The 13,948-nt window shown below is 45.7% G+C and overlaps 1 protein-coding gene across 1 annotated transcript in view; it reads right to left on the bottom strand.

Annotated features, from left to right (window-relative positions):
• Window positions 1-13,948, bottom strand: part of LOC143997462 (uncharacterized) — a 74,774-nt gene that overhangs the window by 17,007 nt on the left and 43,819 nt on the right. Inside the window, exon 2 of the mRNA XM_077493082.1 lies at window positions 7,564-7,836. Within this exon, the coding sequence (XP_077349208.1) occupies window positions 7,564-7,836 (273 nt within the window). The remainder of the gene's footprint in view (window positions 1-7,563; window positions 7,837-13,948) is intronic.

Genomic DNA, 13,948 nt, shown 5'->3' with positions numbered 1-13,948 from the left:
ACAGGTGCATCTCAAAAAATTTAAATAGCATCAAAAAGTTAATTTGTTTCAGTAATTCAATTCAGAAAGTAAACCTCATGTATTTTATATAGATGCATTACACACAGAGTGATATATTTCAAGCATTTATTTCTCTTAATTTTGATGATTATAACTTACAGCTAGTGAAAACCCAAAATTCAGTATCTCAGAAAATTTTAATATTACATAAGACCAATAAAAGAAAGGATTTTTAATACAGAAATGTTGGCTTACTGAAAAGTATGTCCATGTACAGTATAGTATGCACAAAATACTTAGTTGGGGCTCCTTTTGCATGAATTACTGCATCAATGCGATGTGGCATGGAGATGATCAGCCTGTGGCACTGCTGAGGTGTCATGGAAGCCCAGGATGCTTTGATAGTGGCCTTCAGCTCATCTGCATTGTTGGGTCTGGTGTCTCTCCTCTTCCTCTTGACAATACCCCACAGATTCTCTATGGGGTTTAGGTCAGGCCAGTTTGCTGGCCAATCAAGCACAGTGATGCCATGATCATTAACCAGGTATTGGTACCTTTGGCAGTGTGGGCAGATGCCAAGTCCTGCTAGAAAATTAAATCAGCATCTCCATAAAGATGGTCATCAGAGGGAAGCATGAAGTGCTCTAGAATTTCCTGGTAGAGGGCTGCACTGACTTTGGACTTGATTAAACGCGGTGGACCAGCAGATGACATGGCTCCCCAAATCATCACTGACTGTGGAAACTTCACAGGCTGGTGGTGGTGGTATAATAATGCAGGGGATATTTTCTTGGCACACTTTGGGCCCCTTAGCACCAAGCATGAGTATCATTTAAAACGCCATGGCCTACCGGAGTATTGTTGCTGACCATGTCCAGCCCTTTATGACTACAGTGTACCCATCTTCTGATCGCTCCTTCCAGCAGGATAATGCACCATGTCACAAAGCTCAAATCATCTCACCGCTGGTTTCTTGAACATGACAATATGGTCAATGTACTCCAATGGCCTCCACAGTCACTGGATCTCAATCCAATAGAGCACCTTTGGGATGTGGTGGGATGGGAGATTTGCCCCATGGATGTGCAGCCGACAAATCTGCAGCATGTGCGTGATGCTATCATGTCAATATGGACCGAAATCTCTGAGGAATGTTTCCAACACCTTGTTGAATCTACACCACAAATAATTAAGGCAAAGGGGGTCCAACCCGGTACAAGCAAAGTGTACCTAATAAAGTGGTCTGCGAGTGTATGTTCCAGAAAATGGAGCAACAAACAGCCAAGTCTCTTACAACACTTAAAGAAAACGTATAAGGTACTTAGATGAGCACACATTTTGAGTTATTATTACATAGTATTTTACTTTAAGAGATTGCAGATGAAATTTCACATTTCTACATGCTTTCCTTTTGAGAGCCAGTTCACACCATAAAAACGCAGTCTGGTTGCATTTCAGATGCTTTTTTGCATGTGCGTTTTTGTCACGTTTTTGGTGCGTTTTTGATACAGTCCAGTGCATTTATTTGTTCCAGTACAGTCCAGGGCAGGAAAAATGCAGCATGTTCTACTTTTTTTTTCTGGAACTGGAACGCACTGGTGTGAACTATGCCATTGAAAACCACATAACCTACTTTCCATGAGTTTTTGATGGGAATTGGCTCTTATTTTTTTTTCATTGTAGAAATATAGCAGTGTTCAGATCAGCCACTAGAGGGGGCTCTGTATTTTATCCAATCTTCTTTGACATCCTTCCTCAATTGTAGAGACTAAATATCAGCCACACTGGCAGTAAAGCACAATCATTGTGTACCACTGCAAAGCTGGAAGAAGAGCCTACCTTTACACTGGGGCGGGGGGGGGGGGGGGGGCTTTAGCAGTAAAGCATTGCTACTTTTAGTGGCACATTACCGCTGTTATAGCGGTGCTTTTAACCCCCGCTAGCGGGCACATAAAGGGTTAAAAGTGCCCGCAAAGCACCGCTGCCAAAGCGATTTTCAGACGCTTTGGCAGTAGGGATGGACTGCATGTTTGAGTCAAACCCATGATCGACTCGAACATCATCTGTTCGCCTGTTCGGGGAAATCCAAACTTTAAGGGCAGTTTTTCGGCAAATTCGAGTGGTGCTCACGGCCCATAATTCACTGCGGCATCGCAGTGCATTGCTGGCTGATGATTGGCCAAGCATGCACTATGACCCACATGCTTGGCCAATCACAGCGCCGTCACCGAAGAGAGCCATAATTGGCCACAAGCAGGGTGCCTTTGGCCAATTATGGCTCAGGGGGTTTAGTACATGCCCCACACTATATAAGGCCACCTGCGCGGCGGCCTTGCGTAGCTTGTTGCGTCGGCTAAGAGAGAGAGAGATAGATGGAGAGACAGTGTCTGAATTTCCTTTGAAGCTGTTGCAATTACAGTCCGTGTATTGTGCCACCTGCACAGTGTCCACCTAAAGCTACCCCAATTGCTGGTGTTCTTCTGATCCTATACCACAGGCAGCTGCTGCAGCAATTACAGTTGGTGTATTGTGCCACCTGCACAGTGTACACCTAAAGCTACCGCAATTGCTGGTGTTCTGCTGGTCCTATACCACAGGCAGCTGTAGCAATTACAGTCAGTGTATTATGCCACCTGCACAGTGTAGACCTAAAGCTACCCCAATTGCTGATGTTCTTCTGATCCTATACCACAGGCAGCTGTAGAAATTACAGTCAGTGTATTGTGCCACCTATACAGTCTACAGCTAAAGCTACCGCAATTTCTGGTGTTCTGCTGGTCCTATACTACAGGCAGCTGTAGCAATTACAGTCGGTGTATTGTGCCACCTGCACAGTGTACAGCTAAAGCTACCCCAATTGCTGGTGTTCTGCTGGTCCTATACCACAGGCAGCTGTAGCAATTACAGTGGGTGTATTGTGCTACCTGCACAGTGTACAGCTAAAGCTACCCCAATTGCTGGTGTTCTCCAGATCCTATACCACAGGCAGGCAGCTGGAGTAATTACAGTCGGTGTACTGTGTCATCTGCAGTGTGCACCTAAAGCTACCCCAATTGCTGGTGTTCTTCAGATCCTATACCACAGGCAGGCAGCTGCGGTAATTACAGTCAGTGTACTGTGTCATCTGCACAGTGTGCACCTAAAGCTACCCCAATTGCTGGTGTTCTTCTGATCCTATACCGCAGGCAGGCAGCTTCAGCAATTACAGTCGGCTTATTGTGCCATCTGCACAGTGTACGCCTAAATCTACCCCAATTGCTAGTGTTCTCATAGTAATAATACTACAGGCAGGCAGTTGATTCTGCTAGCTGCAGTATAATCAGTACATACGTCCCAGCTTTGTGCAGCTACATCTCCCTGCAGGCCATTAGAATGTCTGGAAGGCCAAGACATAGAGGCAGACAATCATGAGCCAATAAAAGAGGGCAAGCAGGCACTGTGTCTAGAGGCAACAGTGCTGGTCACAGACATGGTGCATCCTCATCAGCACGTGGCCATGGGACACGCTTGTCATTATTTTCGGCAGCTGGACGTGTTGAGCTGCAACACGCCAAAGACTTGGTAGAGTGGATGACCAAGCCCTCCTCATCCTCTCTCACCCAGGCTCAGGGTACTGGCAAAGCAGCTGCCAACGTGGCCTCCTCCCTTGTCTCAATGGCATTAGTCACTCCTTCCCTAGCCCCACCATGTGCTCCTCCTGAGGAGTCCCCCGAACTGTTTGAGCACAGTGTTGGGTACATGCTCCATGAGGATGCCCAGCGTTTTGAAGGCTCTGATGATGATACCCAGCTAGAGGAAGGCAGTAATGTGAGCCCAGAGAGAGGGGATGCCCAAGAAGGACAGCAATCTGGCAGTCATGTTCCCCCAGCTGCAGCATACTGCCAGGTTTGCTCCAGTGATGAGGAGGGAGGGGATGATGAGGTTACTGACTCCACGTGGGTGCCTGATAGGAGAGAGGAGGAGGAGGCAGCACATCTCCAACAAGGCAGGATGCCCTCCAGGGGCCAGCTTAAGGGCAGCACACCGACTGCATCACACCGCAGAGGTCTGCCATGTGCAGGGCACTGCCTCTGCGCGTTATTCCAAAAGTTCTTTGGTGTGGGCCTTTTTTGAGACAAGTGCATCAGATCGCACTGCTGCTATTTGCAACATATGTCTCAAGCGCATCTCGCATGGCCAAAACATCAGCCGCTTGGGCACCACATGCTTGACCAGACATATGTCGACATGCCATGCAGTTCGTTGGCAAGCGTACCTAAAAGACCCACACCAAAGAACAAAGCGGACCTCTCCTTGCTCCTCATCAGCTGGGATCTCCAACCCCACTATACCTTCAGTCCTCTCTGAAACCTGCACTGAGAGGAATGAAGGTGTAGAATTAGGTGTGTCACAGTCAAGTACTTGCGGGCAATCTGCTAGCAGTACACCAACGTCCGATTGTACCAGGCAAATTTCTGCCCCAGCTGCTGGACAGTCGAAAGACGTTCACTCCCAGCCATCCACATGCCCAGCGGTTGAATGCTAGCTTGGCTAAATTACTAGCACTTCAACTGCTGCCTTTTCAGTTGGTAGACTCGGCCGCCTTCCGTGAGTTTGTGTAATGTGCGGTTCCTCAGTGGCAGGTTCCCAAACGCCAGTTTTTCTCACGGAACGCGATTACAGCTCTCTACCGGCATGTGGAAGGCAATGTCCACGCCTCGCTGGACAGGGCGGTCAGCGGTAAGGTGCATATTACCGCTGACTCATGGTCCAGCAGGCATGGACAGGGACGTTACCTATCTTTCACGGCACATTGGGTGATTCTTCTGGCAGCTGGGAAGGATGCAGGACAAGGTACAGTAGTGTTGGAGGTTGTTCCGCCACCACGCCTCCAAAATGCTACTACTAGTGATTGTGACACACCTCTCTCCTCCACCCCCTCCTCTTCTTCTTCCTCCATGGCCTCTTCCTGTGCTTTGTCCTTGGAACCAGCGGTGCTCCGTAGGCGTTCAAGGGGCTACGCAAGTACTCAGGCAAAAAGATGCCATGCTTTGCGACAATGGCACCAACCTCCTCTCCGTCTTCCGACAGGGACAACTGACCCATGTGCCCTGTGTGGCTCACGTCCTTAACTTGGTGGTGCAGCGGTTCTTGGGCAGGTACCCGGGCTCACAGGATGTCCTGAGGCAGGCCAGGAAAGTCTGTGTGCATTTCCACCGGTCATATTTTACCGTCTGATTTACATGGTGCAGGAATACCCAGGGGCAGGATCAGACTTGGGCACTTTTCCCACCAAAAATCCTCTGGGTTACTGGGCCTTGAGGATGGATCACTGGCCAGAGCTTGTACAGTATGCAATTGAGCTACTGGCCTGCCCTGCATTCAGCGTTCTTTCAGAACACACATTCAGTGCTGCTGGAGGCTTTGTAACCGATCACAGGGTGCGCCTGTCCACCGACTCGGTTGATCGACTGACTTTCATAAAGATGAATCAGTCTTGGATCACCACCAGCTACCAAGCACCTGAAGGTGATGTAACCAAATAATTTTTTTGAAATGTCAGATCCCTTCAAGACTGCCTATGCTGATGCTGAGTGATTATCCTGTTATGCTGACTGACTATCCTCTTCCTCCTCAATGATCCTGCTGATAGCTTGGAAGAACATTTTTGGTTCTGGGCGCGGCCACCAGTGGCTAAGGCCCAATTTGTCAGCCCCTGTTTAACAGAGACGTGTAATTATAATTTTTGATGCAATAATTTGCAGCAGGGCTCATTCCTGCGCTCCAACTAGAGTATCTGTGAGGGGTTGCAGTGTCGTGGCACCAGCACCAGTGCCTAAGACCCAATTTTTCAGCCCTTGTTTAACAGGGGCGTGCAATTACAATTTTTGATGCAATACTTTGCAGCAGGGCTCATTCCTGCTCTCCAAAAAGAGTTTCTGTGAGGTATCTGTGAAGGGTTGCAGTGTCGTGGCACCAGCACCAGTGCCTAAGGCCCAATTTTTCTGCCCCTGTTCAACAGGTGCATGTAATTACAATTCTTCATATAATATTTCACAGCAGGGCCCGTTCCAGCACCCACCAAGAGTAACTGTGAGCACTGTGTTATGGCAACACCACCACCACCAACACCACCACCAAAGGCCCAATTTTTCTACCATTGTTCAACAATGGCATGTAATTACAATGCTTGAAATACTCATTCACAGCAGGGCATTCCAGCGCCCACCAAGAGTCACTTTGAGGGCTTAAAGTGTTGTGGCAACACCAACACCTTAGGCCCAAATTTCTGCAGAGCATATAGGGCAGGCCCCTACTTTCAAACATCCAACTTACAAACGTCTCCTACTTGCAAACGGAAGGAGACAACAGGAAGTGAGATGAAATCTACCCCTAGGAAGGGAAATTCTCTCCTGTAAGAGTTGATATGGGAAAAATGTGTCTCCTCTCCACTGATGCTTTATCCCAATCCTTGTTTTACTAAAAACCCAAAATTTTCAAAAAACATTTGTCATTGGGACAGAAAGTGAGGTGAAATCTTCTGAAGAGGTGCACAGACAGCAAAAAAAATGTTACGGGGTGATAACTCTTCCCTGTGTTTTCCAAAAAGCTTAAAAATTTATTTTATGAGTGGAGCTACACTTTAAAAATGTACCAGTTCAAAATTACAAACAGATTCTACTTAACAACAAACCTACACGGGCCTGGGGGCCCCACGCCTTTCCTTTTTTTAATTTGGGTAGACCCAAAGGGGCTGGTAATGAGCAGGGGGGTATTCAAACTTTCGGTCCGTTCACAGGTTCTAGTGCCGGGGGGTGTTCAACTCATCCCTATTCGGCAGCAGTGCCCATTGATTTCAATGGCAGGGGCAGTGGAGGAGCCCCCACCACCCCAAAGATGCTGCTTGCAGGACTTTTTCTAACATCCTGCACTGCCCCAGTGTCGAAAGCCCCAGACTCTCACACTGGGGCTGCAGGGGAGGCATTTTTCAGGTGCTTTACATGAGCTATTTTTAGCCCAAAAGCGCCTGAAAAATGAGTGAAGGGTCTTACATATACCCAGTGAAGGGACTGTCCTCAGGTGATACACAGAGATAAAACAACTCCTTCTACATGAGTTGTACCTGTTTATCTGCAGTTTACATCTGTGCAAAGTGCTGAATTTATAAGCTTGTATGAGAGTTCAGAATAAAGGGGGCAGAGAGCTAAAATTACACTCCGCAGAGCTCAGTGAGGAGAGCTCAGAAAGTTGATTGGAGCATGCCCCCCTGCACACAGGAACTGAGCTGAAGCTGTCAATCTGCTCGGGTTCCCTCCCCTGTTATCCTTTTTCTCTTGGTGTCAGGAAAACTTGCCAGAAGTGATTTTCATGCTGATAGCAGAGAAATCAAGCAGTGGACAGAAATGACACCCAGTGCTCTTAATTGAGACAAGTACACACTATAGAGGGCTATGCTTTGTACATATTTCATGTCTAAAGATTATAACCACTTTAAGTCACATAAAAGTTAATACACCTTATCACTTAGATTTTACAGGCCACAAATTCCCTTTATTCCAAATGTAGTACATAGAAGCTACCAACCTTCCACCACTGAGCTGTCCTGATTAGTGATGACTTCTGTAGGTTCCTCAGCCTGTGCTGGTTCCTCCTCTGCTGAAAAAAAGGCCACATTGCTGTCTTCTGTACTGGGCGCAGTTTCTGCTCCATCAACCTCTACTGCTTCTTCAACCTCAACTTTCTCCTCTTCTGGGGGAATTCCATTAGTCGATGGCTCATTCTCTGTCAATGGGACCAGCTTTGTTTGGTCTGGAATGGTTTCCATGTCATCTATGATATGGTCACTGACTTCTGAAGCTAAAAGAAACATAAGAGTCAGTATAAATGTACCTGCATATAATAAAGGTCTTACAAATGCAATTACGTAAATGAGCAGACAAGACAAGCACTTGGATTTGATTCAAAGAAAAAAGGAAAAAGGAAAAAAATCCATGGCACCTTCATCACTTAAATATTAAGAAAAACCAACAACAAGATTGAAATGGGATTTTCATCTCATTTTTTATTTCATTCTTCCTTCTAAAGCAGATATTCAATTACTTATTTCTACTGTTGAACCATCCTGTAAACAAGCTGTTGAAGGGCTTTGGGTAGACATAGCAGCACTGGGTATAGAGTGGAAGAAGTGGAGGTGGGTCAAGATGATATTAAACAAGCTGTGGCAGATACCCAGGAAATGACAAAATATCATGAAAAAGTATTGAACTCTCTTATGGATCAAGCTGATGATCAAGAAAATAGGGGCCGTCAGCAGAACATACATATAAGGGGTATGCCGGAGGCAAATCAAACCCCCGACTTGCTCTTAAGTGTGACCAGTTTATTTTGTCAAATTTTGGGGTAATCTACACCTGATAAAATTTAAAAACATAGAGTATTATCCTCTGCCCCACAAAATGCAGATAAACCAAGAGATATTATATGCAAACTACACAGATATGCAGTGAAGTAAGCTATCATGAAAGCAGCCCACAACAGCCCTACAGTAGATTTTGGAAGTGGTCAGCTATCCTTGTTTTTAGATTTGACACACCAAACCCTTATGCAACGCAGATCAGTCCGGTCCTTGCTTGAGGCCTTACGGTCGGTTGATTTAAATATCGCTGGGGTTTCTGTTTTCGCATAACAGCTACTCGGAATGGTAAAACAGCGATACTTAGAACCAAAGATGATCTGCAAACATTTGTAGAAATAGTTGCCATCAGTGGACTTTCCAGTTTGGAAATTAGATACATTACAACGTCCGAAACGATGGCATCAAGTTATGGTCATTTTAGTTAATGTCGGTCTGATTTGAATTTAACCACTGAAGGACCGAGCCTCTTTTTGAGATGTGTTGTTTACAAGTTAAAAACATTTTCTTTTGCTAGAAAATTACTCAGAACCCCCAAACATTATACATTTTTTTCTAACACCCTAGAGAATAAAATGGCGGTCATTGCAATACTTTCTGTCACATGGGATTTGCGCAGCGGTCTTAGCCCTTGTACACACGGTTGGAGATTCCGACAAATAAATCCGTCGGATTTTGTCCGAAACTGTTGCATACACACGGTCGGACAAAGTTGTTGGAAAATCCGACGTGATTACGTTATTTCGTTACGACGGGACTACGTTCACGCTAGTAGCCAATAGCTTTGGTGTAGGAATTTGATCTGAGCATGCGTGGCACTTTGTCCGATCGGAATTCTCTACACATGATCTGAGTATGTCTGATCGGAGCATTATTTCGGAAAATTTTACCGGCAAGTTGGAAAAGTTGGTCCGTCGGATACTCCGATGGAAACAGTCCGATGCAGACCACACACAGTCGGAATATCCGACAAAATGGTCCCATCGGACACATTCCATCGGAATCTCCGACCCCGTGTACAAGGGCTCACAAGTGTACTTTTTTTGGGAAAAAATACACTTTTTCGCATTAAAAAAATAAAACAACAGTAAAGTTAGCCCAATTTTTTTATATTGTGAAAGATAACATTACACCGAGTAAACTGATACCCAACATGTCACTCTTCAAAATTGCGCCCGCTCGTGGAATGGCGACAAACTTTTACCCTTAAGGGCCGGTTCACACTGCGAGCCGCGGCGAGGCGTCTCCGACTTCCTCGCCGCGACTTGCAGGGGGGGTCAGCGGCGACTTGCAGAGGACTTCTGCATAGAAGTCAATGCAAGTCGCCCCCGAAGTCGCCCCGAAGTAGTACAGGAACCTTTTTTCTGAGTCGGAGCGACTCGAGTCGCTCCTCTCAGAACGGTTCCATTGTACTCAATGGGGACGACTTGCGGGAGCGAGGCGAGGCGAGCCGTGTCGCCTCGCCTCGCGCCGCAGTGTGAACCTGCCCTAAAAATCTCCATAGGCAACGTTTAATAAATTCTACAGGTTGCATGTTTTGAGTTGCAGAGGAGTTCTAGGGCTATAATTATTGCTCTCGCTCTACCTGCAGAAATACCTTGCATGTGTGGTTTGCACATGTTTTCATATGCGAGCGCTGCTCACGTATGCGTTCGATTCTGCACATGAGCTTGGCGGGACGGGGCGCGTTTAAATAAAAATATGTTTTTTTCTTATTTATTTTACCTTTGATTTTTTTGATTTTTACCCTGTTTTAAAAAAATAAAATAAATTGTGTCACTTTTATTCCTATTACAATGTAAACATCCCTTGTAATAGAAAAAAAAGCATGACAGGACCTCTTAAATATGAGACCTGGGGTCAAAAAGACCTCAGATCTCATATTTACACTAAAAATTTTTTAAAATTGTAAAAAAAAAAAATGGCCATTTAAAAGCTATGGGCGGAAGTGACGTTTTGACGTCGCTTCCGCCCTGCAATTTTATGGTGACGGCTGGGGGATATCTTCCCCTCACTTGTCTCCATACCCAGCAAGTGTGAAGATCCGATCGCCTCTGCAGGTGCCAACAGCTCAGGTAAGTGGCAGAGGGTACCGGAGTGCGACGGGAGGGGGGGGGGCCTCTCCCGCCGCCAATAAAAGTGGTCTTGCAGCGAATCCGCAGCAGAGCTCACTCTTGGCAGAAAGCGGAACGCCGGCCAAAAAAGAAGAGGATACCGGGGTTATAGCAGCTAGCTGCTGCCATAACAACGATATTCCTCTTCAAAGTTAGACATATATCGGCGTGCGGCGGTCCAGAAGTGGCTAAGGTTTGAATCTAAACACACAGAATTTATTGTCCTAAGTTAGTAAAAGGAGTTTAGAAGGATCTGCTCATATAAGCATATTTTTTTAGAGAGGAAATTAGCTTCATTATAGATAGGTGTTGATTTAAAGGTTGGAAAATGGGTAATAGGTAGTTATTGCATAAAATGCTCTTGGAAGCCTGGGGAACAACGGTCTCTGCTCATGTCTTTTAACATTTTTCCCCCAATAGGTTGGTCCCAAGTTAAGGGACTTGGTATTCCGCAAGATGCGGAAGGGAGAATAACTCCGGTATGGGGGATTTCCACCATCTCGTACTTATTCCCCAATTAGCAGATAGGTCACAAATGTGGGCTATCTTGTCATTATGTGTTTTTTTGCCAGATGCATATATGGAGTACTATGGACAGAGTAGGGTTCTTCGTGGAGAGAAAAGACGTTGATTTAATGGAAGGAGAAATAATAGGTCTAATGAGCTGTACGTACAAAATGGGCTATGGCTGATAAAGCGAAGATCATTTCTTATAGTGTAAGGGGGCTTTTCTCTCCTTGTAAAAGGGGTCGTCTCTGGTGTGAACTGCACCACCTGTGGGCAGAAATAATGTTTCTACAGGAGATGCACTTCACATCAGGGTCGACCCCACTTATGCCCCTTTTCCCATTCAATGGTTTCATGTGCCATTCCAAGTGCTTTTCATAATTCGTGCCCCCTGGTACCCATTAAAATAAGAGCAGATCCTTTGCGTCTATCTAACGTGCCTAATAATCGCACTGTAAATTTTTTATCTAAAACCTTGGAAATACTGGGTAAATTCAGGGAAGGTTTTTTGATATTGGGAGGCGATTTTAGTATTACTTTAGATCCTGGACTGGACACCTCAGCCTTATTTGTCTTTTAGAGCTCTACTTCATGTAGTGGACAGCTGGCGGGTGCTGCATAACAGGGGAAGGGATTATAGTTATTATTCTAAAATTCATGATTCATAGTCACGGATCGATCTACTAATGGTGGATCAGTTCTATTTGAATCATGTGAGTTCCTCTAATATTGAATCAATTACAATATCTTACCATGCTCCTATAACCCTGACTTTCTGTTTGGTTCCAGCTGGTAGGGGGAGCGGACATGGAGACTGAGTCCATTTTGGATGATAGGCTGGCTGTGGATTCCCTATCCCGTATATTGGCATTATATTTTGAGATTAATATGCCCGGTAAGGTGTCGGATCAAGTAGTATGGGAGGCCCATAAGGCGGTTATTAGAGGGGAATTGATTTCACAGGGATCTAATATTATAAAGGAAAGACAGAAGGAGATTGTGGACCTTTTTGAAGAAATACACCAGATTGAAGTCAAACATAAAGCTCACCTAGACCCTGTAGATGTCCAGAAACTGGAGACGCTACGGAATGATCTTTCTCAGTGTCTGGACCGGAAAGTCAAAAATAAACATAGGTATTTTGCGCATCGTTTTTATGAAGGAGGATCAGTGTTTCAATAGAGAATATTTTGAAGAATATTAAAGCCTCTAGCACGTACGGCGTCCTGAAAGGGGCTGAATAGGGGGTGGTTGTGTCCTGCAAAATAGCGGCCGTAGATTGAGCATGGGGGTGGGGGCCATGAATAAAGGGGTGCAGCTCCAGAGCCCCTAATGGATGGGCCGCCACTGCTGCCCTCAGTCTTATCCACCTTCCCCTATTACTTCACCATCCCTGAAGAAAATACCCCTACAACACAAGGTTACTGCAACATGCTTCACAGTTGGCATGCCATTCTTCAGGTAGTGAAGTATAATTTCTGCAACCTCCAAATGGGATTTGATCTTGTTTTTTTTTTTTTGCAGCAATAACAATCTTCCTATCACTCTCTCCACCTCCTTTAACCCCTTGGACCCTACAGTAACTCACCGCAAGCGACAGGGGTGTAGCATGCCGCAGGTGACAGGGGATATAATTATTTGTCAAATAAATATTCACTATAGCATTAAACTTTGTAGCATGCCTAAGGTGACAGGGGATATAATTCCTGTGGCAGCTGCAAAGCATCACAACCACAGCATGTGCACACCTCCTGCTGCTGCCTCTGCAGCTAAAGGGGGAATGGTTGGGCGCAGTAAAACAGAAGCTCAGCCATGGGGTTTTACTATGCCCCCCAGCTGCTAGTGTGAATGAGCTCTTAGAGAGGATATTTATTTTAAAGCAAGCCTGTCAGTAATAAACATATTAGCATGCATTATACCATATACAGCTCTGTCCTGCACACAATCACTGTGTGTTGGCCGTATTCCCTACAGCCATCCATTACAGACGATGCGTGCCTCTATGGGAACTTTCTATTTGTTTGTATGTCAATGTGTTTGTGTCACTGTCTTATTATCACACGCTTCTACATTTCTCCTGGGGCATTGACCTGTAAATGCAAAAAAACATTCAAGCATAGCTGGTTGTACAAACTATGAAGCAGAAATCCACTTTTTTTTTTAACTGAACTACAGGCACAAAAATTGGATAATTTGTTTATATTTCTCCATAGCTACAAATGTTATAGATTCACACTTTGCAAACCCAGTTATTATCATGCCAACATAGCAGACATCCCTGTGCTGTACATAGCCTGTACAGAAAGAAGGGCTGTGGGAGGGGCTGTCAGGCTCCACTCACTACAATTTGCCTGCAGAAAACTGAAGGGCGCAGGGACAAAAATGTATTACAGAAGACTCCTGCACAGCAGGGGTGCTGAATTAAATCGCGGCATCGGTGCATCACGATTCAGCAGTCCACGATGCGGCATCGATGCTGCGATTGTCATAATCGATCTTTGGGTGATGATGTCCTCCACGCACTGCGCTGTGCCCTGTCTCTCTCTGAACGGAGCAGTGCCTCTCTGAACAGAGCCAAAGGGAGCCTAAGGGGCCAAGCCCAACCCCTGAAAAACAACCCCACGCCATAATCCCCCCTCCAACAAATTATGAAGTGCACAAAGCAAGGTCCATAAAGACATGACTGGCCTGAACACTGGCCTGAGTACTGACCTCAACCCGATAGAACACATTTGGGATGAATTAGAGTGGAGACTGCGAGCCAGGCCTTCTCGTCCACATGAGAGCCTGACCTCACAAATGCGCTTCTGGAAGAATGGTCAAATATTCCCACAGACACACTCCTAAACCTTGTGGACAGCCTTCTCAGAAGAGTTGAAGCTGTTATAGCTGCGAAGGGTGGGCCAACTCAATACTGAACCCCACGGACTAAAGC

This window comes from Lithobates pipiens, unplaced genomic scaffold (assembly GCF_037356315.1).
Source record: "Lithobates pipiens isolate NorthernLeopardFrog02 unplaced genomic scaffold, aLitPip1_a1.2 Scaffold_19, whole genome shotgun sequence".
NCBI lineage: Eukaryota > Metazoa > Chordata > Amphibia > Anura > Ranidae > Lithobates > Lithobates pipiens.
This window is presented reverse-complemented; position numbering and strand designations above follow the sequence as displayed.